Raw genomic sequence first — 26,565 nt, forward strand, 5'->3', positions numbered from 1 at the left:
GGGGGGGGCTGGTGGGAAGTTGGTTTGCCAGGCGCTACTTTGGGTTTTCTGTCTTTTCTCCCTCCGCTCTTTTGCTCCCAAGGATGACCCTGTGAAGGAAAGGGAAACGACCCCCCCCCTTCCCACCCTTCAGTTCTCTTCCTTCCACTCCCTCACTGGTGGACGGAGAATCCCTCCCGTTCCCAGAGGGATGAGGTGGGGGGCGGGCGAGATGATGCCCAACTCTCTGTCTTCCCCAAACCTAAGGCTGGTCTGCCACACTCCCCCGGGGCTCCCAGGGCAAGCAGGACAGCGGACCACTCCTCTGCGCATTACAGGATTTACAAGAGGAGTCCCAGCCAGCCTCCTGCTGAGATCCCAAGTCCACCCGCCAGAGGAGGGCAGGCGCCTGCCCGGTGGGAGAGCACTGCACCCACCCTCCCACCCACCCTTAGAGTGAGTCGGAGGGAGCCTGCCCGTGCTCCCCATGTGATGTTTTCTCAGCACTTTCCCTTTGATGCCCCAAACCCAGACCCATGCCTTGGCCCTGGAGCCTCTTGTAATCCGAGCTTTTGACTTTTAAAAAATTCTTTTTCTTTCCCTTTTTTTCCTTTCCCTTGGCTCTCTTGCTCCCTCATTCTCTTCTTGTTTTGAGGCGGCTCTGAGTGAGTGCACTTTCTATTTGGAGAAGCTGTCATGGAGCTGGCTTCCAAGCTGGCTGGCTCTCCTGGTGAAACAACAGAAAAGAAAAGTTTGTTTATTGGAGACATTTAAAACAGGAGAGTGAGAGAGTCTGGTGACTGTTTAAAGGGACTCAAAAGGGCCAGCCACAGACGTTCTCATGGCCTAGAGAGAATTTATTCTTAAAGATTCTTTTGCAATTTTCTGCAGACCCAGAGGAAAATATGGGTCAATCGTACACCACACTCAGTGGCCTGAAGGGAATACTGAAAGTGGCTTTGGTCCAAACATTGACTATCCTGACATATCTGTCCCTCTGTCTGTCACAGTCTCTCTCTGGAGCTGTGTGCTTCTTTACCTGGCATTCTGCCTTTTGGATGCGGAAACGAAGGTACTATTTTGTTCTGGTTTGCTCCTGTGACCCTATATTTGTGCTCCTAGTCTCTGGATCTCTGCTTTTGTTTGTAACCTAGCAAGTAGGAGAGGAGAGGAAAAGAGGGAAAAAAGGAAAGGAGAGGGGGAAAGGGAGAGGAAGAGAGGGGGAAAGATGGGAGAGATGGCATTAGTCAACAGGCATTCACTAAATGCCTAGTATATATCAGGCACAAAACTGGGGACCAAAATTGGATCTCTGCTTTCAAGGAGTTCACATTCTAAAGGAGGAAACAACATGCAAATGACTATGTTCATAAGTAATATATCTATGCATATGTTAGATATACAATACACTTATATACATTATATATACATATGTGTGGATATGTATGTGAATATATGATCATATATACATATGGATATAATACTTTTCACTAATGCCTTTTCTCTGGGATTATAATATACACATGATAATTTCATGTATATGATATGATACACACACTTATAGGATAATCTCAGAGAAAAGGCATTAGTGGAGAAAAGGCACAGGTCTGATCATATCACCACTCCACATAACAATCTCCATTTGCTCCCTATTACCCCCAGGATTGAATGTAAAATTTCTCTGAGATGATCTTATATATGTGAGTTACTATATATTTCATATCTATCATGTTTATTAAATGTGATATGTGATAATATATGACATATCTTACTTTCCCAACTAGTCACTTTTCTCTGATTATCATATATATATTTCTCTGATTCTCTTATATATGATATCCCATTTGTACAATATGGGATATATATTATACATATAATTTCAGGAGACAGTACATCAAAGGATGGTTCATGTATATTTAATTCTAGGTAGATGAGAAAGCTGGGTCATACCTAGGCAAGAAAAGTATCAGATAGCAAGTGCCAAAGGATGTTAGGGAGTAATGGTAGCATAAATGGTTCCCTACCTAGAGGATAGTGGATCCAAGCATTACAGTAGATTGGGGTAGGGATCTGGGGATCAGCATCCAGCAGGCAAGGGGTATCCTTTGGGAACTGAGTAGTAGGGCAATGAGGTTTGGTTGGGGAAGTGAGAAGTCAATAGCTAATGACAGTAGGCATGAATATTTGGTCTTACTTGATATGAATTTAATTTCATTCTTGAATGCTTCGAGATCTCTAGTTATATTGAAATGTTCAAAAGATGTGAACAAAACACTTATTTTTAAGGTGAAAATAATCCTGAATAAACTTGATAACCTTTCTTTGCACAGTGACTTTTATTTTGGTTGTGAAACTCTAAAAGGTAGCAGGCTTGCTATTGTCTGGCTTTCCATCAGCAATATCACTTTGTTCCAAAATACCCTGGCATGGATGTCACAGCTGAAATGTAGCCACCTCTGGGGTTTGGGTAAAGAGCCAACTAGAGCACAGCCTGAGAAGAGGAGATATGGACTGAAATGCTTGAAGGAATTCATTACTTTGGGTAAAAGCACACAGAGTGATAACATATTTGGTTACAAATGGAAACCCAGAGATATTGTGCATCTGGGAAGGGAGAGGGGACAACATGAGATTTGTGGAGGAGCAGCCAGAGAGTTGGCCCTTATAGGATTTAATGGCATGGACTTTACATTTTCCCAATTACTCTATGCTCCAAAGTAGTTGAATTCAAGCAGGTGTTAGGTGTAGAAGTCCTTATCCGAAAGTAAATTTGAATTCATTCAAGAAATATTTATTAGGGGGCAACCTTGTAGCTCAGTGGATTGAGAGCCAGACCTAGAGCCAGGAGGTTCTAGGTTCAAATCTGCCCTCAGACACTTACTAGCTGTGTGACCTTGGGCAAGTCACTTAGCCCCCATTGCCTAGCCCTTACCACTCTTCTGCGTTAGAACCAATACACAGTATTGATTCTAAGATGGAAGGTAAGGGTCAAAAAATTATTAAACATCAATTATATACAAAGCAAAATGTTTTGAAAATGCAAAGTCAAAATGAACTCAGTTGATTTGTTCATTTATTCACCTGTGAATAAAGTGGCTTGCCAAATATTAGTGAAAAACTCTAGTTCCCTGGCAGGTAGAAGGAAAGGAGGAAGAAAGAAGAAAACTTTCCACTTCTCTCTGTGTTGATAAACACAGGCTCTCTACCTAGTTGCCTTACTTTCATGTGCTTTTGGCTGTGGAAGCTGTTCAGTGTCTATGACCTCACTGGTTACAGGATTAAGTCCCAATTTCTTAGTCTGTTATTCAAAACCTTCCTTGATCTGACCCATGTTTACATTTCCAATCCAATCTCCCAATATACACAACTACTACTCTTCTGCACAAACTCTAGCCAAAGTGATATACCTAGCTTCCTGAACATGCTACTCTGTCTTTTTGAGCCAACTCCCCTTTGCATGGAACTGTCTACTACCCTTCATCTAAAGACTTCCCCTCTTTCCAAGAAGTTCCTTCTCTGGACTCTTTTAGAATGTAGTATCTTGAATTGTTCTTTATCTTTTTGTATCCAAATCTTCAGAGTCTGAAATATTCTGTTTCTTCCAGCCATACAACACCAGATGAGTGTTTGTATTTAGAACATGGACCTTTGTTTCTTTGAGAAGTTTGAGATCATTAAAAGAACTTTGCAATTTCTCCAAAGTAATCTAGCCCACTACTCTCTTCCTGTTTTATACTAAACTCAAATCATTGTTCACTTGAGATCTATACATAAGGAGAGGAATGAGATCTGTGCTTATTACATTGGTGTAGTATGAAACACATAATAAACACAGGTCAGCAATGGCTCTGTGATTTACAATGTTAGAAATGCCTGAAGTGCTGAGAGATTATTAACTTATAACTAGGTAATTTCTGAGTATGTATTAGAGGCAGAACTTGAATCTAGGTCTTCTTGGCTTCAAAATGAGTTCCCCATCTACCATGCCATACTGACTTTTTAAAGTGATAAGATAAATGACAGGGAGATAGATGGATGCAGAAATAGATCAATAGATAGAAAGATAGACAGACAGACAGATGAATGGGTGGGTAGATGGATGGACAAATAGACAGAAAGAAAGAAAGAAAGAAAGAAAGAAAGAAAGAAAGAAAGAAAGAAAGAAAGAAANAGAAAGAAAGAAAGAAAGAAAGAAAGAAAGAAAGAAAGAAAGAAAGAGAGAGAGAGAGAGAGAGAAAGAAAGAAAGAAAGATAGATAGATAGATAGATAGATAGATAGATAGATAGAGAGATAGATAGATAGATAGAGAGAGAGATAGACAAATGGATAGATATGTTGAGATTAATATAAAAAGAGATTGTTGCTTTTGTCCTTCCTACTTGAAGAGGACCAAAAATGACCTTGCTGCTGATGTCCTTTGACTTGCACATAAATCTGTTGTGAGACAGAGTTTTGCAAAGTCATAGGAGAGAGACAGAGAGACAGGTAAATAGATTGAGATAGATGGTAGATAGATTGGTGAAATTGAGAGCAAATTGTCAACCCCTATGTGCTATTGGTTTCCTTCAGATTTGAAGGAAGGTGAAGGAAACCTCTAGCACACTGAGCAGATTTCCTGTGCCTGACATATATAGTAGGTGCTTCATAGATGTTTATGATTAAATGAATGGATTATGGGAGGGCATGGGCAAGTATCAGATAGGATGAGCAAGCATGCCTGGGCTGTGGCACTGGAGAAAATACCTACACTAATAAGGTCATTGATCCCATGGAGGACTAAAGCCCATATCTTGTGTTCCTAATTAGATCATACCATCCCTTAAGAACAAGGACCATCTCTTAAACCTAACCTATCATATCTACCCTGATCAGTGGGTGGAGTGCTGGACTTGAATGCAGACAGGAAGACTTGAGTTCAAATCCTACTTCAAACACTTAGTAGCTATGTGACTATAGGCAAGTCTCAAACTCCCTCAGCCTCAATTTCCTCATCTATAAAAGTAGGGATAATAATAGCATCTGCTTAGCAGGATTGCTGTGAGGACCAAATGAGATAACAGGATGTCACAAAACATTTAATACTATTTTAAGTTACTAAAACTTTTGGGACAATTTGCATATGTAAAGCACTTTGTAAACCTTGAACTGGTAAATAAGTCCTAGCCAGGAGGAGGAGGAGAAGGAGGAGGAAAAGGAGGAGGAGGAGGAGTGTTTAAAAATTATGCTGCCCATGATGACTCTGGAGGAGGAAGGAACAGAATCAAAAGGAGTTCAGCTACATAAGTGCTAATTAGGTTTCTTACAGATTGATAGCACCTTCCTCTACCTCTCACTAGAAGTTTTTGTGCTAGACTGATGTTTGAATAGTTTGTTTTTTTCCCAAAGATCTTTCAATATTGCTTTGAAGCCAGGAGTATGGCTACAAGAGGAGTCAAGTCAAATTCTCAGAAGCAACTGGACACCATTCAGGTTGTCTTGGAGTATCTAATGGGACAAATTAAAGGAGTTTCTTCTATTACACTTGATAGCAAAAGCAGAAATGAATGCCCCTTTCCAGAGACAATAGCAATAAAGGTACTAGAAGAGAATAAAGGATTTAGAGGATAATCCTCGAGGGAGAATCTGCACTACCACCCACTACTGGACCTGCTATGAAATGAAATGCATATGCCCACTTTGAAATAAGAAACTCTATCTTCCACAGGAGATTAGTCCAGTTGTGTGCCAGTAAATGTTTAACAACCAGCTGTTTGGAAGAAATATGTACATACACTATGAAGTTTAATCTATGTTATTAGCATTTTCTCAATCTCAATGTCTGGACATCCAATAAAAAGAATAAATCAAACTCTGACTTGTAGAGTGTACGAATTTTTGAGGTAATACCTAAAATTTAAGGGGCCAGATAATACAAGCACTGAATCACAGGATTTCCAGAGGTTCTGTGAATATGGATTGTAGATATAAAACTGGAAAGGATCTCAGATGCCCTCTGGTCCCTTATTTTACAAATGATAAAACTGAGGCTGAGGAGGTTAAATGTCATTTTTAAGGTCACTGACAGTGTCAGAGGTGAGACTCAGCATCTTTGGCCTAAGAGTCAAGGCTATTTTCACTCTGCCGTCAATCTCTATCCATACCAACACTTTGTTCTGGTCCTGATCAGCTTGGCCTTTATCATAATGTCAATTGGTAGAGTTATCTTACTGACTGGGTGTTCTCTACCAAGAGAACTAGAATAGCTATTCAGGAACCAGGTTGATAAATATATATATATATATATACATATATATATATATATAATCTGCATTCATGTATGTATATATGTATATACATTTTATTTTTAACAATTACATGCAAAAACAATTTTAACTATTGTTTTTAAAATTTTGTATTCCAAATTCTTTCCCTCCCTCTCTTCTCTTCTCTCATTGAGAAAGCAAGCAATTTGATATAGGTTATATATGTTTTAGTGCATATTTTTAACAATTGACTGCCTTGATTATTATGAGAACATCCTAACAGATTGTCCCACTTTTCTTCTCTTTCCATCCTTTATAGAGCAGTAAGAATATTCCCTTTCATACATAGATTTGGTCAGGTTGCTCCTTTGCTCAAGAGTGTTTATTGCCTCCCTATAGCCTACTGAATAAAGTTCAGATTTCTTTTTCTGGCATTCAAAGCCTTCCATAATCTATTACCACACTATCTTGATCTCACTTTTCCCTTTCAATGTCCTTCTCACCCACGTCAACAAGTACTCTGTGTACCTCTGGGCTTTCTTGACTCTAGTCCCTTCTGGAAATTCTTCCCTGTGGAAGAAATAAAGTCTTCCTTTCCTCAATTCACTGTTTAAATAAGTGTTTGTTCTTTTAAAATATTTACCTTCTGACTTAGAATCACTACTAACTATCTGTTCCAAGGCAGAAGAATGATAAGAGCTAGGCAAATGGGATTAATTGGTTTGCCAAGGGTCACCCAGCTAGGAAGTATCTCAGGACAGATTTGAACTCAGGACCTCCTGTTTGCAATTGTGAATTCTGTTCTCTATCCATTGAGCCACCTAGCTACCTCTGTCCATTCTTTAATACAAGTGTTCTTAACCTGGAGTTCATGAACTTAAAATAATATGTTGATAACTATATTTCAGCATATTTTGTTCTTTAATAATTTTATATATTTTGTTATATGCATCTTAAAACATCTATAGTTTTCATAGTGACATCTGCATTATTCTGAGGAGTCCATTGGGTTTACTCTTCTGTCAAAGAGGTCAATGACACAAAAATGGTTATTGACTCCCATTTTCATAGAAAACTCAACTGCTACCACTTTTAGAAAGCCTTCTCAGGTTACCCCTAGAGCTAAAAATCTATGAGATACTACATGGTTCAGTGAAAAGAGTTCAAATCCCAACTCTTCTACTGAAGATTATATGATGCTATATATAAGATTATATGATGTTATAAGATACTATATGACGCTGGGCAAGTCACTTGCCCTCCTAGAACCTTTATTTACTCATCTGTAAAAATGAAGATTTAGACTAAATGACCCTGTTTTCTTCTCACTTCAAATCTGTCACCCTATGAGATTTTGTCCTTCAGACCACACATAATGTTTTATACTTTATACTTCCTCTATTTATTTAACATCCCTAATGCACTTAACATATTTTGTTGTCTAAAATAATTATCTATAGACTTGTTTTATATTCTTTCTATTAAACTACAAAGTCCATAAGAAAGTGTCACACTATCCAAATTTTGTTCTCCTTCAACATTTTTCATATTAAACACTCATAAATGTTTAATAAAGAAATTGAATGGAACAGTTACAAACATTTTGATAGGAGATGTAAATAGTTAAGTAGATTAATGGTTTTTCTTTTTTAAATTAATTAAAATAATTAATTTAGAATATTTTTCCAAGGTTACATGATTCATGTTCTTTACTTCCTCTCCTCCCTCCCCACCCCAGCCAAAGAGCAATTCCACTGGGTTTTACATGTATCATTGTTCAAAAATTATTTCCATATTATTAATATTTGCAAATAGAGTGATCAATTAAAGTCAACATCCCCAATCATATCTCCACTGAGCCATGTGATCAATCATATGTTTTTCTTCTGGATTTCTACTTCCACAGTTCTTTCTCTGAATGCGGGTAGCGTTCTTTCTCATAAATCCCTCAGAATTGTCCTGGGTCGTTGTGTTGCTGCTAGTAGAGAAGTCCATTACATTAGATTGTGCCACAGTGTATCCGTCTCTGTACAATTTTCTATTGGTTCTGCTCCTTTTGCTCTGCATCAATTTCTGGAGGTCTTTCCAGTTCACATGGAATTCCTTCTAGTTCATCATTCCTTTCAGCACAATAGAATTCCATCACTATCAGATACCACAATTTGTTTAGCCATTCCCTCCTCATTTTCCAATTTTTGGCCACCACAAAAAGTACAGCTATAAATATTTTTGTATGAGTATTTTTTCCCTTTTATCTCTTTGGGGTACAATCCCAGCAGTGATATGGCTGGATCAAAGGGTAGGCATTCTTTTAAAGCCCTTTAAGCATAATTCCAAATTGCCCTCCAGAATGGTTGGATCAATTCACAACTCCACTAGCAATGCATTAGTGTCCCAATTACTTTCCTTTGCTGTCATATTGGCCAATCTGCTAGGTGTGAGGTGGTATCTCAGAGTTGTTTTGATTTGCATTTCTCTAATTATGAGAGATTTAGAACACTTTTTAATGTGCTTGTTGATAGTTTTGATTTGTTTTATCTGAAAACTATTCATATCCCTTGCCCATTTATCAATTGGGGAATGGCTTGATTTTTTTTTTTTTGTACAATTGATTTAGCTCCTTTTAAATTTGATGAATTAGACCTTCGTCAGAGGTTTTTGTTATAAAGATTTTTTCCCAATTTGTTTCTTTCCTTCTAATTTTGGTTGCATTTGGTTTTGTTTATATAAAACCTTTTAAATTTAATATAATCAAAATTATTCATTTTACATTTTGTAATATTCCCTATCTCATGCTTGGTCTTAAATTCTTTCCTTTCCTATAGATCTGATAAGTATACTATTCTATGTTCACCTAATTTATTTATAGTTTACTTCTTTATATTTATATCACTTACCCATTCGAAATTTATCTTGGTATAGGGTATGAGATGTTGATCTAATCTCTCTCATACTATAAAGGTTTCTCTAATCATTTTATTTGTCCCTTTGGAGAGGGAACTTGAAACTTGGATGATCTATTGGAGATTCTGAGACTTATTTATGGAAGCTCTAGTTATAGAAATAATCACTCTAATTTAAATAGGGCTTTATCATTTGCAAGGCTCATTTTTCATAATAACTCCATGTGGAAGGCGGCGCCACTTTTATTTTTTCCATTTTATAGATAAATGAAACTGAGGCACAGAGCAACTTGCTCATATGCATGTGGGGTAATAAGTGGCCTCTCTAGAAGTCAAATAAAAGCCTTAAAATTTTAAAAATTGTTTTATTGAAACTTTTTCATTTCCCCCCACATTATCATCAGTTTTGTTCTATACTCTTGGGACCCTCTCCTGTGAAAAAGAAGAGCAGTTAAGTAGAAAAAACGGGCACAGCAATCATGTTTGATAGAATGTGCAGTATGTTGTCACTGTAATCGGCTACTTCTCTCCCAAGAGGAAGGAAAGAAAACCTATGCCTTTCGACAATACTTACATGACTTTGGGCAAGTCACTTACTCACCCAGGACCTTCATTCATGCATCTGTAAAATGAAGGGCTAGCCTACAACTCTTCCTACCATGTTGTAGCTTTCTTTTCATTGTAGCAAAGCAATGTTAAAGAAAGTTACTTTCCACAAGATGATTCAGAATTCATGCTTTCTGAACTCATTCACCTGAACTGGGAGGCAAACAATCGAGGTCTTAGAGATCTAATTCTGATCCTTGCCAGAATCTTGCTGGCCTCTGAGAACTGAATTCAGTCCCCTATGAGGGACAGAGAATCTTTGGCTCCTTTTCCTCATATTTCAGTCACTATAAATAATCTCGCTTTTCATGCAGTGTTAATGGGAAGAGGCTGGTGAGCAGTGTCTGGGCTGTACTATCATCCTAGCCATATTGTTTTAATTTCCTGCTTTTCTCAGCTCTCCCTATCTCCAGCAGGGAGCCCTTTATGGGGTGACTTCAAATCCTGGAAACCAGCTGCTGTTTCTCTGTGAGGTTTTCCAATGGCTAAACTCCTGGGGCAGCTGTAGGAATGGGAAATGAGCCCAGAGGGCAAAGTCTGAGAGTCATTCACCAGGTAACTCCTGGAACACAGACAGAGTTCTGACTTGAGAGTGCACGAGACCATGCTGATGTCACCATACACGAATATTCTGCCAACTGTACTCATCCTTGGACATTCTACACAATCCCACTGGTTCTAGGTATGATCTGGTCTAGAAGATTTCAGGATTTGCCCCAGTGTTGCATACTGTATGCTATTTCTGCCTACCTGAACCTGGAAAAACATTGCCCATATGCTCCTGAACTTTGCCCTAGGATGGCAAGCAATGTATGGGGGAGCTGTCCTTGCTTTCTCTTGATATCATAGATAATAGCAATAGACCCTATGGCCCATCCATGGATTATTCCTTACTTTCTATATATGGGATCAGAACATTTTTTTTCAATCATATGTTTCTTTGATGCAACCCATGAAAAGTATTCAGATTGGCCCCTAAATATAGTCTATCTCCCTAAAGAGAATTATATACATTCAAACAAAATAATATATGTGTATGTATACATATATGTGTACACAATGCACAAACATATGTCACATATCATGAGTTTATGTTTTATTGTTATTTAGTTATTTCAATTGTGTCTGAGTCTTTGTGACTCTATTTCAGGTTTTCTTGCCAAAGGTTCCAGAGTGCTTTGCCATTTCCTTTTCCAGCTCATTTTACAGACAAGGAAACTGAGGGCAAATAGGGTTAAGTGATTTTCTGAAGGTCACACAGGTAGTAAGTGTTTGAGGGTGAATTTGAATTCAGGTCCTCCTGACTCCTGACCCAGGGCTCTATCCACTGTACTACCTAGCTGCTATATATATACATATATTTTATGTTTAATATTTATTAAATGATTTATAATATGTTAATTAAATTATTTATATATAAATTAAATAATTTATAATAAAATAAATAAAATATTTAATAATTTTAATAGATTACACATGTATATACACACGCATAATATATTAAACACACATATACATGATATGCATATATAGTCTATAATCAGTTTCCTCATCTATAAAGTGAAAAGTTAGAACTAAATGGTCTCTAAGGTTCCTTGAAGATGTAAATCCATAACCCCAGACAATTATTTTCCTGGGTTCAACTCTTTCTTTTCCTCTCTACCAGCTCTCCATATCCCTCTGTCTTTATCTATCTATTCATCTATCATCTGCCAATTTATTGGTAAGTACTGAACAATGATATGATTATAGGCCAAATTCAGGATTTATTCAAACCAGATTTGGGAATAAAGTCAGCCTGTATCTGGAACAATAGATTTCTAGCACCATATTGAACATATTCATTCTTTCAACAAATATTTTTTCTGAATAATATATGCAGAGCAATAATCTAGACCTTGTGATTATTTTTTTAAAGAAGACTTGTTTTTCTGCCCTCAGAGAGCTTGCTATATTAATAGAGGATAGATGGTATATGTATTTACGATATATAAATATTTATATTCAAAGTACTGTAGTAAGGACTTAAACTAAATGCTTATTTTAATCTTTTATGCAATGCAGGATGCTCTAAGAAGATATAAATGTCATGTGAGGGGAATTTTGAGTAGAGACAATTTCCTTTTGGTTAAAAAGATTGGGAAGAAGTCATGCAAAGAGGCAACATTTGGATTTCCCCTAAGTAGATGAATTGGATTTTAAAAGAGCAAAGACACAGAGTTGGGAAATTTCAGGACATTTTTGAGGATTAATGGACATTCTGTTTTTGGCTAAAGCAGTGATGGGCAAACTACGGCCCACGGGCCAGATGTGGCTCCCTGAAATGTTCTATCTAGCCATACGACATTATTCCTAATCTGACGAATGCAATGAGTAGGATACAATACAATAAAACTTCGAAAGAGTTGCCTTAGAAACAGACTGACAGATGAGCATTTCCTTTCCTTTGGCTCCCTCTTTAAAAAGTTTGCCCATCACTGGGCTAGAGCATAAAGTATTTGAATGGGAGAAGAGTGAGATAAAACTGGAATGATTATTTGGAGTCAGACTGTCAAGGACTTTGACTACTTGACAAGGACATTTAGAATATTGTGCGGTGTAGACTTTGAGGAGTCTGAAAATTTTCTAATACTAATAAGATGTAAGACTAATTTGACAATGGTATATAGAATGGGTTGGACTGAGAAGGGAGACTAGAGAGAGGAAAATCAGATAGGAGATGATTACAATAGTCCTGGTAAGAATCAATAAGAACTTAAATATGAGTGGTGACAATGAAGATGAACAGGAAGGCACGCACATAACAGATACAACCAAGTTAACAAGTATTAATTTATTAAGCAACCATTATGTACCAGGCACTGTGTCAATCAGTAATTAGCATTCATGAAGTACCACTTCTATGCCAGGTACAGTGCTAAGCAAGTAAGGCAAAAGACAGTCTTTGTCCTCAAAGAGCTCAAAATCTAATGGAGGAGCCAATGTGCAGACAATTATGTACAAGCCAAGCTACATACATATCCATATATGTCTCTCTCTATATGTATATATGATTAATTGGAGTTATTAAGGAGGATTGGAAAAGTCTTCTTGGAGAAAGTGGGATTTTAGCTAATACTGGAAGGAAACCAGGATGTGTAGATGAGGAAGAAGAGTATTCTAGGTATAGGAGATAGCTAATGAAAATGCACAGGGTTCAAAGATGGAATGCTGTGTGACAAATATCATGAAGGCTGATGTAATTGGATCAAAAAGTACATGGGAAGGAGTAAGGACTTCTCTATGCAAAGTAGATTCCATGGAACTTGGAAACTGATTGGACATAGATTGATTAGGCAGATAGGACATTGTGCATTGAGCAATGAAGGAGAGGGAGGAGTCAGAAATGACTCTGTGGTCTCATGCTTGTTATTAAAATAAATAGAGGTGAGGAAAGATAATAGGTTTTAGAATGTAGTTTATTGGTGGTACATCTGAGTAGGAATGTCCAAAAAATAGCTATAAACATGTGCCTGGAGTTCAGAAGAAAGGTTAGAGTTGGGAGATACAGATTTGAAAGTCATCAGTATAGAGATGATGATTGAAACCTTGGGAGTGGATGAGTTCATCCCTGAAGAGAGAGTGCTCAGAATGTTAAGCACAGAATTTGGGGAATGTCTAATTTTTATGGGTGTGTGTGCCTTGGGAGAGGATAGAGGGGGGGGGGCAAAGAAGAAGCAATGAGCAGGGCATAGATGGAGCCCACAGAAAATGATATCTTGGATGCCAAGGGAAAAGTGAGTATCAGAAAGGGATAGTCACTTGTCTTACCAAGAGGTCAAGAAAGCTGAGAACTGAAGCTAGCTTGAGGTTACTGTTGACCTGAAGACATTTGTTTTAGGAGAATGGTAATAGGCAAAAGTCTAATTATAAAGAGATGAGGATTGAATAAGTGATAAGTGAGTGCAATTGGTGTGTGAACATTAACAAGATAAAAGGACGAACCAATAATCTTGCCTGAATAGCTGCATCATGATTCAATAGCATTGCTTTTGTTCTTGCTCAATAGCTAGTCTATAAGAGTTCCTTCCTCAAATATAGCCCTGGGCTAGCCATTGTAAAAAGCATAAGACATGGACCTTGCCCCCAAAGATTTTGCAATCTAATTGATTATTAATTTTTTCTTCCTCATTTGGATTCTGTCTTTTTTCTTTCTTTATTTCTTTCTTTCTTTCTTTCTTTTTTTTTTTTTGGTTAATGCCAGTGAAATAGCTGGCTGCAATGACTATTTCCTCTCCTCTTAATGTACTGGCTAAAAGTGTTACAGATTAGGATGGATGATTTTTTTTTTTTTGCTTAGAATGCTTCAATATTGTTTTTTAAAATATGCAGTGGCCAGATACAATAAAGACAACTTGACTTTACATCATTACTTTCCAGATGTTACTGATTTTATTTAGCTATAGCAGCTGCTTTAAAGAAGACCACCCTCGGTGGCTATGGAGTCCTCTGGTAATTGAATATAAAGGTCAGAAACTACAATGAGCAGGAGGAAAACTTCAGGAAACCTCCCATTTCTCCACTCCTCCCCTCCACATACACACAAAAAAGCTCTCCTCGTCATTTCTTCATTTTTCCCCCTTTCTCCAATTTTTATTTTTTATCTCAGTAATGCATACATACCCTTTTCTAAGGCAGTTTGGTACAGTGGAAAGAAGGCTAGGTTAAGAGTTAGAGGACCTGATTTCCAGTTCTTGTTCTGCTCCTCTATGTGCCAGTTAATAAACATTTATTAAGTATCTTCTACATGCTAGCAATTATTCTAAGTCTTGAGGATACAAAGAAAGGCAAAAACAAAAAAAAAAATCTAAATCAAACCAAACCAACAAACTGTCCTTGTCTCAGGGAGTTCATAGTTGAATCTGGGTGACAACATGAAAACAACTTCAAACTAGATGAATTAGAAAGAAAACACTAGATCTAAGGGAGATCAGGAAAGGCTTCTTGAAAAAGCCTTATAGGGATGAGGAGGGAGAGAATTCTAGCACTGAGGCACAAATGAATATGATTGATGGCACGCCTAGGAGTAGTAAGGAGGCCAGTATGACTGGATCACAGAATACATGGGGACAGGTAAATTATAATGAACCTAGAAAGGTGGGAGGGGAGCAGGTTATAAAGAATTTAAATGCTAGACAGAGAATTTCATATTTAATTCTTAAACGATAGGGAGCTACCCCTGTCTATTGAATGAGGGATGGGGATAGAGTGACATTGTCAGACCTGAGTTTTAGGTAGATTCATTTAACAGCTGAATGGAGGATGGACTGGTGTGGGAAAAGACTTGATACAGGGTGACCTGGATTAGTGGTCCCTGTTTCTACTGGAGTTTGATACCACTGAACTACAGCAATGCTGACCTTGCTGTTGGTTTCCAATTACAGCAGCCTTTTATGATTTTGCTTTGGGGATATGGAAGTTGGAGGAAAGAAGTGTTATAGTGGATTTATTATAGTTTTAAAGTTTCTGGTTTTCCCTTTTTCTTAAGCTATGTAAGCTTCAACCAGCTTAGATCCTAATCCCTAGAATATCTTTCCAGCCTCATGCACTGAGTGTTCCAGGGGATTGTCCTTTCTCACCCCCCACTCTTCCATCTCCTTTAATTGGCATTTGTATATTCTATCATCCAGGCCTGTAACACCTTCTTTCCTTATCTCCATTGGAATCCTTTACTTCAAGGCTTAGTTTTGGTGCTGCCTCATGCACAAACTCTTACAGACTTTTCTGATCCCCCCAAAAGTTATGTTTCTCCACTCATTAGAATATAATCTTCTGAAAGTCAGGAACTGTCATTCTTGGCTGCTGAATAAAATTGACAAAAGGGATGGCTGAGATTCCTCAAGTCAGGAATTTAACCATTTTGATTTAAATAGTTAGTGCCAGTAGACACAGGCCCACTTCAAGAGGCCAGAGGCCAGAGACTGGAAGTAGAAAGTAGATTCCTCTTTCTGCCCTTGGCCATACTTGGTGTTCTGCTAATCAAGAAATCACATAATATTTGTGTCATAAAAGGAATTTGGTAGGGCTCCTTCTTTGCTTATTATATCAAATAATTTGTATAGTATTGGGATTAGTTGACACAAATATGGTACTGATTCCAAAGCCAGATGCAAAAATCTTAAATAGAATACTAGCAAAGAGACTCCAGCAAGTGATCAAGAGGATCATCCACCATAATCAGGTGGGATTTATACCAGGAATGCAAGGATGGTTCAACATTAGGAAAACCATCCACATAATTGACCATATCAACAATCTAACAAACAAAAATCACATGATTATCTCAATAGATGCTGAAAAAGCCTTTGACAAAATACAGCACCCATTCCTATTGAAAACACTGGAAAGTATAGGAATAGAAGGACCTTTCCTAAAAATAATAAACAGTATATACCTAAAACCATCAACAAGCATCATATGCAATGGGGACAAATTAGAAGCCTTTCCAATAAGATCAGGAGTGAAACAAGGATGCACATTATTTCCTCTATTATTTAACATTGTACTAGAAACACTAGCTGTAGCAATTAGAGAAGAAAAAGAATATAAAAATAGGCAATGAGGAGACTAAACTATCATTCTTTGCAGATGATATGATGGTCTACTTAAAAAATCCTAGAGAATCAACTAAGAAGCTTGTAGAAGTAATCAACAGCTTTAGCAAAGTTGCAGGATACAAGATAAATGCACATAAATCATCAGCATTTCTATATATTTCCAACACATCACAGCAGCAAGAGGTAGAAAGAGAAACACCATTTAAAATCACACTAGACAATATAAAATATTTAGGAATCTGTCTACCAAAACGAACACAGGAATTATACGAAAACAACTATAAAAAACACTTTCCAAACAATTAAAACTAGATCTAAACAATTGGAAAAACATTGATTGCTCATGGGTAGGATGAACTAACATAATAAAAATGACCATTCTACCCAAATTAATTTACCTATTTAGCGCCATACCTATCAAATTACCAAAAAACTTTTTTACTGAATTAGAAAAAACTAACAAAGTTCATCTGGAATAACAAAAGATCAAGAATATGAAGAGAAATAATGAAAAAATGTGAAGGAAGATGGCTTAGCAGTACCAGATATTAAACTATACTATAAAGCAGAGGTCATCAAAACGGTATGGTACTGGCTAAGAGACAGAAGGGAGGATCAGTGGAATAGACTTGGGGTAAGTGACATCAGCAAGACAGTGTATGATAAACCCAAAGAGCCCAACTTTTGGGACAAAAATCCACTATTTGACAAAAACTGCTGGGAAATTTGGAAAACAATATGGGAGAGATTAAGTTTAGATCAACATCTCACACCCTACACCAAGATAAATTCAGAATGGGTGAATGATTTGAATATAAAGAGGGAAACTATAAATAAGTTAAGTGAACACAGAATAGTATACTTGTCAGATCTCTGGGAAAGGAAAGATTTTAAAACCAAGCAAGAGTTAGAGAAAATTACAAAATGTAAAATAAATGATTTGATTATATCAAACTAAAAAGCTTTTGTACAAACAAAAACAATGTAGCCAAAATCAGAAGGGATACAACAAATTGGGAAAAAAATCTTTATAACAAAAAACTCTGACAGGGGTCTCATTACTCAAATATACAAGGAGTTAAATCAATTGTATAAAAAACAAGCCATTCCCCAATTGATAAATGGGCAAGGGACATGAATAGGCAATTTTCAGATAAAGAAATCAAAACCATCAATAAGCACATGAGAAAGTGTTCTAAATCTCTAACAATTAGAGAAATGCAAATCAAAACAACTCTGAGATATCACCTCATACCTCGCAAATTGACTAAAATGATAGAAGGTAAAGTAATGAATGTTGGAGGGGATGTGGCAAAATTGGGACATTAATGCATTGCTGGTGGATTTGTTAACTGATCCAACCATTCTGGAAGGCAATTTGGAACTATGCTCAAAGGGCTATAAAAGAATGCCTGCCCTTCAATCCAGCCATAGTATTGCTGGGTTTGTACCCCAAAGAGATCATAGATAAACAGACTTGTATGAAAATATTTAAAGCTGCGCTTTTTGTGGTGGCAAAAAAACTGGAAAATGAGGTTATGTCCTTCAATTGGGGAATGGCTGAACAAATTGTGGTATATGCTGGTGATGGAATACTATTTGTGCTCAAAGGAATAATAAAGTGGAGGAATTCCATGTGAACTGGAAAGACCTCCAGGAATTGATGCAGAGCAAAAGGAGTAGAGCCAGAAGAACATTGTACAAAGAGACCAATACATTGTGGTAAAATAGAATGTAATGGACTTCTGTACTGGCAGCAATGCAATAACCCAGGACAATTCTGAGGGATTTATGGTAAAGAACGCTACCCACATTCAGAGGAAGAACTACAGGAGTAGAAAAACACAAGAAAAGCAACTGCTTGAATACATGGGTTGAGGCGGACATGATTGGGGATGTAGACTCGAAACTATCACACCAATGCAACTATCAATAATTTGGAAATAGGTCTTGATCAATGACACATGTTAAAACCATTGGAAATGTGCAGCGGCTATGGGCGGGGGGAAGGTCGGGGGTGATGGGGAAAGTAAGAGCATGAATCATGTAACCATGTTAACTTTTCTAAAAAATAAATATTATTAAATGTTTTTTAAAAAAAGAAATCATTTAATAGCTTGGAGATACTGGCCATGATCAGAATTCTAAATCATTGGTGGATCCTGAACGGAAATTGCCTTCATTTCTCAGCCCAAAGGTGATTCTTTTTTTCTATTGACTCTTCCTCTTCTGTCCTCTGAGACTAGGGGAAGTCATAAAAAATAATGCAAGTATACAAAGAAGGCTCTGAGAACTTCCTTCTTCTCTCAAGTGTATATTTGCCTACAAAATAACAATACTTTACCTTTGTTGATATCTAGTCCTTACCAAGGGCAGCTGGGTGGATCAGTGGGCCCAGAGTAAGGAAGATTCATCTTCCTGAGTTCAAATTCAGTTCCAAATACTAACGTGTGTGATCCTGGGTAACTCACTTAATCCTTACCTGTAAAATGAGCTGGAGAAGCATATCACTCAAGTATCTTTGCCAAGAAAACTCAGTGGGGCCTCAAGGAGTTGGACATGATTGAACAAGAAGTTTTAAGCAAATGTCAGGGTATGCTTATATTGATGTTTCCCAAATTTTAGCATTGCTTGACATGTTTTTCTCTTCTTTCCTCCTTTTACTTAATCTATAAGAATTGACAAGATCCACAAGATTAGAAGTGTATGACATTGGAGGCAAGTCGAGTCAAAGAACCTAGATTCAAATCTCAAGGTTTCAGTTTCTGAATTTTGATTGCATCTGTGGACTTGGATGGGGGAAATATTGTATTTCCATTAACTCATAACTGAACTTAAGCATTTCCCTCAATTATTTAAAACTTTAGTCAAAGAAGACATGGTCAAGATTACCCAAATATGTCCATGAAGGGGTGTGCTATATATAACACCTGGCTCTCCCCAAAAAAGTATTACAGGAACATTTTAAAATTTAATCTGCATTACTAACATTTTTCTCCATTCACTTTTTCTCCATCACTGGACCAGACAATTCACAGAATAATAAATCAGGACTCATTTGTAGTGTTTCCAGATTTTAAAAGTGTAAATGAAAATTTAACAATGGCTTTTCTCAAACTAGAAGGAACTGGGGCCATGACACAAATAAGCTTACAAACTCTGGATTAGATGATTCCTCAAGATTCTTCTTTCTCTCCCTCTCATCCTTCCTTCCTTCTTTCCCTCCTCCCCTTTCCCATTCTTCTGCCCTTCCTTTCTTCTTCTCTTCCTTCCCATTCTCCCTTCCTCCCTCCCTGCCTTCCTTTCTTCTCCCTCCCTCCCTTCCTTCTTTTCTTCTTTCCTTCCCATTCTCCCTTCCTCCCTTCCTCCCTCCCTCCCTTCTTTCCCCTCTTCCTCCCATTACCCCTTCCTCCTATCCTTCCTCCCTTCCATCTCTATATGTAGTATATGTCTATCTATATGACCTGCTCAGTAGAATGAAGCCCTTTGTGATCAGTAAGGGTTTCCTTTTTATGTTTGCATCTCCAGTGCCTAGAACAATGTTTTCCATCTTGTAGTTGCTTACAAATGTTTATTGAATTGGATAGAGGTCTCTGTATATTGTACTTAATCTGGATAATGAATGCTTGTAAGAGGACAATACTGTTTACCAAGAGCCTTGAATAAAGATATTCCGACTCCCAAACAAGGACAGGGTTCAATTCCATTATTTATTCTCTCTTTTTCTTTGCAGATATTTGTGAAGCCCTCAATGTAACAGTCTCACCAGGACCAGTTGTTCAATATTTGGAGGGAGAAAATGCAACTCTTTTTTGTCATGTTTCCCAAAAAAGAAGGAAGGACAATTTACTGGCTATTCGTTGGCTCTTTGCACTCTCTCCATCCCAGGAGACACCAATGATCAAAATGACAAAGTTGAGAATGGTACAGTATTATGGAAATTATAGCCGAAGTTTCAACCGTCAGAGACTTCGCCTCCTAGAAGAAAGGCATGGGAGACTGTACAGCCTCTCTGTTTTAAACCTTCAACCAGAGGATCAAGGGAAGTATATATGCAAAGTTCAAGAAATTGGCAAACACAAGAGTAAGTGGACTGCATGGTCGAATGGTACGGCAGCTACAGAAATCAGAGGTAAGGAAGATTCTGACCCTATGGGGACAGATTCATGGTGGGGATAGGGCCACATCACGGCAAAGGGCCAACTGTGATTGTGCAGTATATACCTAACAAAATGTAAGCTTTTTGCAAGAGAAATTATATCATGCTTGGGTTGGTTTCTATAGTCTTTAGAACAATGCTCTACCTTGACTGTGTATACTAAGGCAGAGCTAGGTAGAGGAATAACAGAGCCCTTGAATCCTTGTGTACATGTATACTTGCTGCCTTTCCCTGCAGAATACAAACTCCTTGAAGATAAGTATTTTTTTACTTTGTTTTTGTTTTCTTTAGCATGTAATATAATTCCTGAGTACATGGTATGTGCTTAATAAATTGTTGATTTATTAATTGCTTGATTTTAGGTCTAGGAAGCAATTTTTGATGTTAAAACGATTTTGTGGGCAATTGGGTAAAGTTCACAGAGATACTGGATCATTGTTGTTACTATTGTTAGGGTATATGATTTAATCAATGTGGAGATACCTCCACTGAACAACTCATCTATACCTTGTAGTCTTGGGTAGTTAACTGCCTGGGGCAGTGAGAGGTTTAGTGGCTTCTCCATGGTCACACAGCTAGTATATGTGAGAGATGTTATTAGATTTCAAGTTTTTCTAATACCAGAGCAAGTCTTCTCTCCACTGTGCCATGCTCTTCCAAAATGAATAAAGTTCAGCCAGTCAATAAGCATTGATTAAGTAAGCATGTACCATGTGCCAGGAACTGTGCTAAGCATTGGGTATACAAAGACAAGCAAAAGATAGACCCTGCTCTCAAAGAGCTCCCAATCTATATTCAGAGTTGGACAATTCTAGTTCTAGGTCATTTCTAGTTCTACTACACAGATTATCTGGGTTTATTTGCTTGTTTGCTTTGTTGGAAGAGAAAAGATGCAGGTAAAGAATAATAGTCCTTTGTGTTCATGATTGGGTTGATTTGTAAATTCAAATTAATAATCAATAATTGTGGAGTTTGTTTGGCCGTTAGTTGGGATAGCACCCCATTAGGAGAGGTCCACTGACCTAGTAATTCAGTCTGGGTCCCAGAAATGAAGTTCAAATACCTAAATGTAAAGTTTATGTAAAGTTTAGATACCACAGTTACTTTGGATTTGCATTTTGACTGTCATTTCTATGAAATTTGGTTCTTTCAAGTGGTGGTTTCCACTACTATGGAATATTTCTGCAGCTGGAGAATCATCCTATCTTTTAGTTAAGAGCTAAAGGAGAACAACTCATAGGAAGATCCATTAGAAACTAAGTTCAGCCCCTGAATTTTGCTAATATGGGAATAGGCAGAAAATTTAATGCAGTTTCTTTGCCTCAACAATGGCATATGTAAAATGGAAACCATATGTGTATAAAGTTTCTTAGAAATCTTAGAGGAAAATGCCTTGCTAATGAGGAATAATTTCTTTATAAATACAAGAATATGAATATGTGAAATATTTTTATTTATTGATTAAAGCTGTATTTTGAGTTACTGGGAAATTAATAATGGTGTAAGTTATCTGGGTGAGGAGACACCCATGGAGAAACTGACAATCCACCTACTTTGATTGTACATATATAAAAATAGAGAAAATAGTGAAAAAGTCCATTTTGATGTATAATTTGATAAATATATAATTCTTATGATGAGAAATAATTTTTGAGATAGTTTTCAACTTTAAAAAGAAATTTTTTAACTCTAAGAAGATCCAAAGCAGTCAAACTTAATTTTCCTTTTGAATTTGCTGGCTGCATTGCCCTTGAGCAAGGGTTTATATCCAATGTACAGTTGTATAATTTTTCTCCCTATGTAAACTTAAATTCACTAAACAACTGAGTTTAAATACAAATACTTATCTTTGCACTATCCAGGATAATAAATCATATATCTGATTGTTATGTAAGGGGAATTGTTTCCCAAAGTAATTTGTAAAAGAGTCTCTTGTTTATCTACTTTATTTATATTAAAGTGTGTACTAAAGCCATATGTTGAATCACTTGGCTTCCCTGACAAATTGGAACATTCTGCATTCAATCAAAATAATCCTCCAGTCCATTGTTCGGTGGGAACTTACTTTCCACAATTTGAGTTTAGATTCATCCCAGTTAGTTATTTGGATAAATGCTCCAATGTGAATATATCCTCAAGTAGTTTGTGGGATTCTAATGTCAATGGAAGTCTTCATTTTGGAGGGTTTCTTTCTTTCACTTTCATTGTCTTACCCAACTTCTCTTCTGTCCCCCATTCATATACCTTTCTCTCACCCCATTTTTAAAAAAAAGTTCTTTTTACTTTATCTTCAAGTGCCCCCTTCTGCAAAGGTCTCCACTTCCCAAAATGCTCAAGTCTAACTTTCTAAATTTTCTTTCTTTTCCTTTATATGTAATTTGTATTCATCTATTTACATTTTGTGCCCCCCCCCAAACTACATTAGTGTGTAAGTTCCTTGAAGTTAGGGACCATTTTAGTATGTTTATCTTTCTTTCTCTTCTGGGTATTCAGCACAATGCCTGGATGTCGAGGCATATCCAGGCAACTCCAATGATAATAAACTCACTTAAAGTTTGTGAATTGATTATTTGCATTTTGGAGGCTAGATATCAGCCATGAGAAAGTGGCTTTTGGAAAGACTAGTAGACTGGAAACCAAGAAATTTGGGTTGCATTGTAGTCCTAGATTGCTACTTCTTTATATGAACTGGGGCAATAAGTTTTCTTATTCTGGGTTTTTGTTTCTCTAAGATTTATATAATTATAGAATCACAGAATTTCCAAGTTGGGAAAGGCTTCAGTAACCATTCTAGTCTAACTCCCACCAACCACCTAAAAAAAATCCCCACTACAATACTTGTGAAATGTGGTCGACCAATTTTACTGGAAGGCCTTCATTAAGGGGGAAGCTACCCTTTTTTCAGGCAGCCCATTCCATTCTTATTTTTTCAAGTTTCTTTAATTTTTATTTTGAATATTTTCCCATAGTTACATGTTTCATGTTCTTTCCCTCTCCAAACCCCCTTAACTGCCCTTAGCCAATGCACAATTCCACTGGGTTTTACATGTATCATTGATTAAGACCTAATTCCATATTATTGATAGTTGGACTAGAGTATCATTTGGTGTCTACATCCCCAATAATATCCCCATCAGCCTATGTATTCAAGTAATTGTTTTTCTTCTGTGTTTCTCCTCCCACAGTTCTTCCTCTGGATGTGGCTAGTTTTCTTTCTTATCAGTCCCTCAGCCTTGCTCTGGATCCTTGCATTGCTGCTAGTAGAGAAGTCTGATATGTTCGATTTTATCACAGTGTATCAGTCTCTGTGTACAATGTTCTCCTGGATCTGCTCCTTTCACACTTCATCAATTCCTGGAGGTTATTCCAGTTCACATGAAATTCCTCCAGTTCTTTTTTTTTTAATTTTTTTTAAACCCTTGTACTTTGGTGTATTGTCTCATAGGTGGAAGATTGGTAAGGGTGGGCAATGGGGGTCAAGTGACTTGCCCAGGGTCACACAGCTGGGAAGTGGCTGAGGCCAGGTTTGAACCTAGGACCTCCTGTCTCTAGGCCTGACTCTCACTCCACTGAGCTACCCAGCTGCCCCCCCCCAGTTCTTTATTCCTTTGAGCACAATAGTATTCCATCACCGACAGATGCCACAGTTTGTTTAGCCATTCCCCAATCAAAGGACATTCTCTCATTTGCCAATTTTTTGCCACCATGAAGAATGAGGCTATAAATATTTTTGTACAAGTCTTTTCCCTTATTATCTCTTTGGGGTATAAAAGCCCATTCCATTCTTGAATAATTCTAATTGAAGGGTAATTTCTCTTGACCTGAAGCCAAAATTTGCCTCTTTAAGATTTCCACCCATTGTTTCTGGTTCTGACCAATGGATCAAACAGAATAAGGCTGGATTTTTTTTCCATAGGACATTTCAAATAATGGGATTGAATTAAATAATTCTTTCCAGGCCTCAGCTGGTTCTACCTTTTACCTTGCCAGTCTCTTGTTTGGGTTATAATTCTCTTTCCATGCTAAGGACTAGTTTACTGTACAGGTTTATGTTTTATGAGACCTTTATATATGAAGTGAGCTAAGTCAGAATGTATGATTTTTAAAATTTTAAACTGAAGAAAAGTTATTTTCCCCTCATTTATTAGAGTTTGGATCACATAAGGATCTTGTAAAGGAACTAAAAGAATGGTCAACCAAAGTAAAAAGTCAGAAGCCAGTTTGGTGAACTTGGGAAATCTATGTCATGCACTACAGAGGAGATAAATGAGTAAAGTAGTTTCTAAACAGATCCTTGTTTAAAAGTTATGTGCATATACTTGTGGCTAAAATAAAATAATATGTTTTTCCCCAGTGTGAAAGGTGGTATGCCATAGTAACTAGGTATCTTGGCTTTAAATCAAGAAGACCCGAGCTCTAGTTTCCAGTCCCACCTCTAACACATACTGGCTATGTGACCCCATCGAGTCATTTAACCTTCTGGTGACCCAGTCATCTCTTTAAGTGGCAGTTTGGATGCTGATCTCCCTTGGTAGAGGGATTTTCCTTGTTAGGAATCCCCAGTATCAATGAGATCAGAGGTCTGGCCAAAGAAATGAATGAATGAATGAATAAACCTAATTATTATTCCAAGTACTATTTCATCATTTTTCTTACTATTTTCTTCTTCTCCCACTTCCCCATCTATTCTTTCCATCAGATGAGATGAGATTTTATGTATTTTTTAGAGAAAAGAAACTATATCATCAAGTAAGAACAGACCTTGGAGCTAGAAATGTCTCAGTTCATATCCTACTTCTAAAACATATTGACTGTGTGACCTTAGACAGATCACTTCACCTCTACATTCTATAGGCTAGTGGTTCCCAACATTTTTGTTCCAAGAAATTTTTTCAACAACAATTTAAAAAAGTGTTGTGAACGCCCAAGGGTAATTTGCTACTCATAATATCTTTTATGGTTATGTGCTACTTAAGTCACTATTAAAGACATTTTAGCAAGAATCTCTTGGTTCATTGTTATGAATCCCCAGTGGGTTCAAAAACACTTAAATGAGAACCAGTTCCCTAGGAGAATCTTTAAGATTGCAAGTTGCAAGAAGTTACTGAGCTGTGTGTGTAGGGGAAGTTTCCTCATCTAGAAGTTCCCATACTAGTTCCTCTTTGTGTTAAGATAAATCTTCTAAATTTCAGCCATTTGTCAGAATAAGCTCTATCTTTTTTCTCAGTCAATCCAACTATGATCACGTGTAAGGCATTGTAGTAGGTTTTGAAGATACAGAAATATATATAGGAACAGGAAGGCATCAGTTGTTGCTAACTACAGTAATGAGGCCATCAATTCTCTTTCTCTCTCTCTCTGTGTCTCTCTCTCTCTGTGTCTCTCTCTGTGTCTCTCTCTGTGTCTCTCTCTGTGTCTCTCTCTGTGTCTCTCTCTCTCTCTCTCTCTCTCTCTCTCTCTCTCTCTCTCTCTCTCTCTCCTTCCACCTGCCTCTTTTTCTCCCTTCCTCTTTCTCTCTCTATCTCTCTGGGTCTCTGTCTCTCTCCCCCTTCCTCTCCCCCTGTCCTGTAGCCCAGACCATTTGACTATTCTACTAGCTGACAACTGACTGTTAGGTTGTTGAAAGAGATAACAAAAAAGCCACGTGCGACCCCTTTAGGGGCAAAATAGTGCAGCTCCTCCAAGTGATCTAATTGCCTTTGGCATGAATTTGTATTTCCCTTAGTTGTTTGTATATGTCCCTAGGTAGAGTTCTGTGGTGGTCTACACTACAGATTATTGGGGAGTTCTTAAAGCATAGCAGCACACAAAAGAGAGTGGAGACGGATGATATTTGTTACCAGGTCTGCGACAGCTGAATCTTTGACAATAATTACTGAACCCTTCCCTGATCTTTGTCAAAGGGAGAAAGCCTGGCAGTCAAAGATCAGATGGCCCTTAATATGGTAATAGCCAGTCAAAAAAACATCCCCAGTTATCACAAGGCACAGATAATAGAGTCCATGGTGATAAGCAGGTACTTCTCACTACTTTGGTAAGAAGGATTCCTGATTCTCAAAACTAAAGTGCAAAGGGTAAG

The 26,565-nt window shown here is 37.4% G+C and overlaps 1 protein-coding gene across 1 annotated transcript in view; it reads left to right on the forward strand.

Moving 5' to 3' along the window:
* The window catches only part of VSTM4 (V-set and transmembrane domain containing 4), a 122,684-nt gene that overhangs the window by 392 nt on the left and 95,727 nt on the right, over positions 1–26,565 (forward strand). Inside the window, exon 2 of the mRNA XM_044662704.1 lies at positions 20,061–20,459. Coding sequence (XP_044518639.1) covers positions 20,061–20,459 — 399 coding nt within the window. The remainder of the gene's footprint in view (positions 1–20,060; positions 20,460–26,565) is intronic.

This window comes from Gracilinanus agilis, chromosome 2, assembly GCF_016433145.1.
Source record: "Gracilinanus agilis isolate LMUSP501 chromosome 2, AgileGrace, whole genome shotgun sequence".
NCBI classification, from domain to species: Eukaryota; Metazoa; Chordata; class Mammalia; order Didelphimorphia; family Didelphidae; genus Gracilinanus; species Gracilinanus agilis.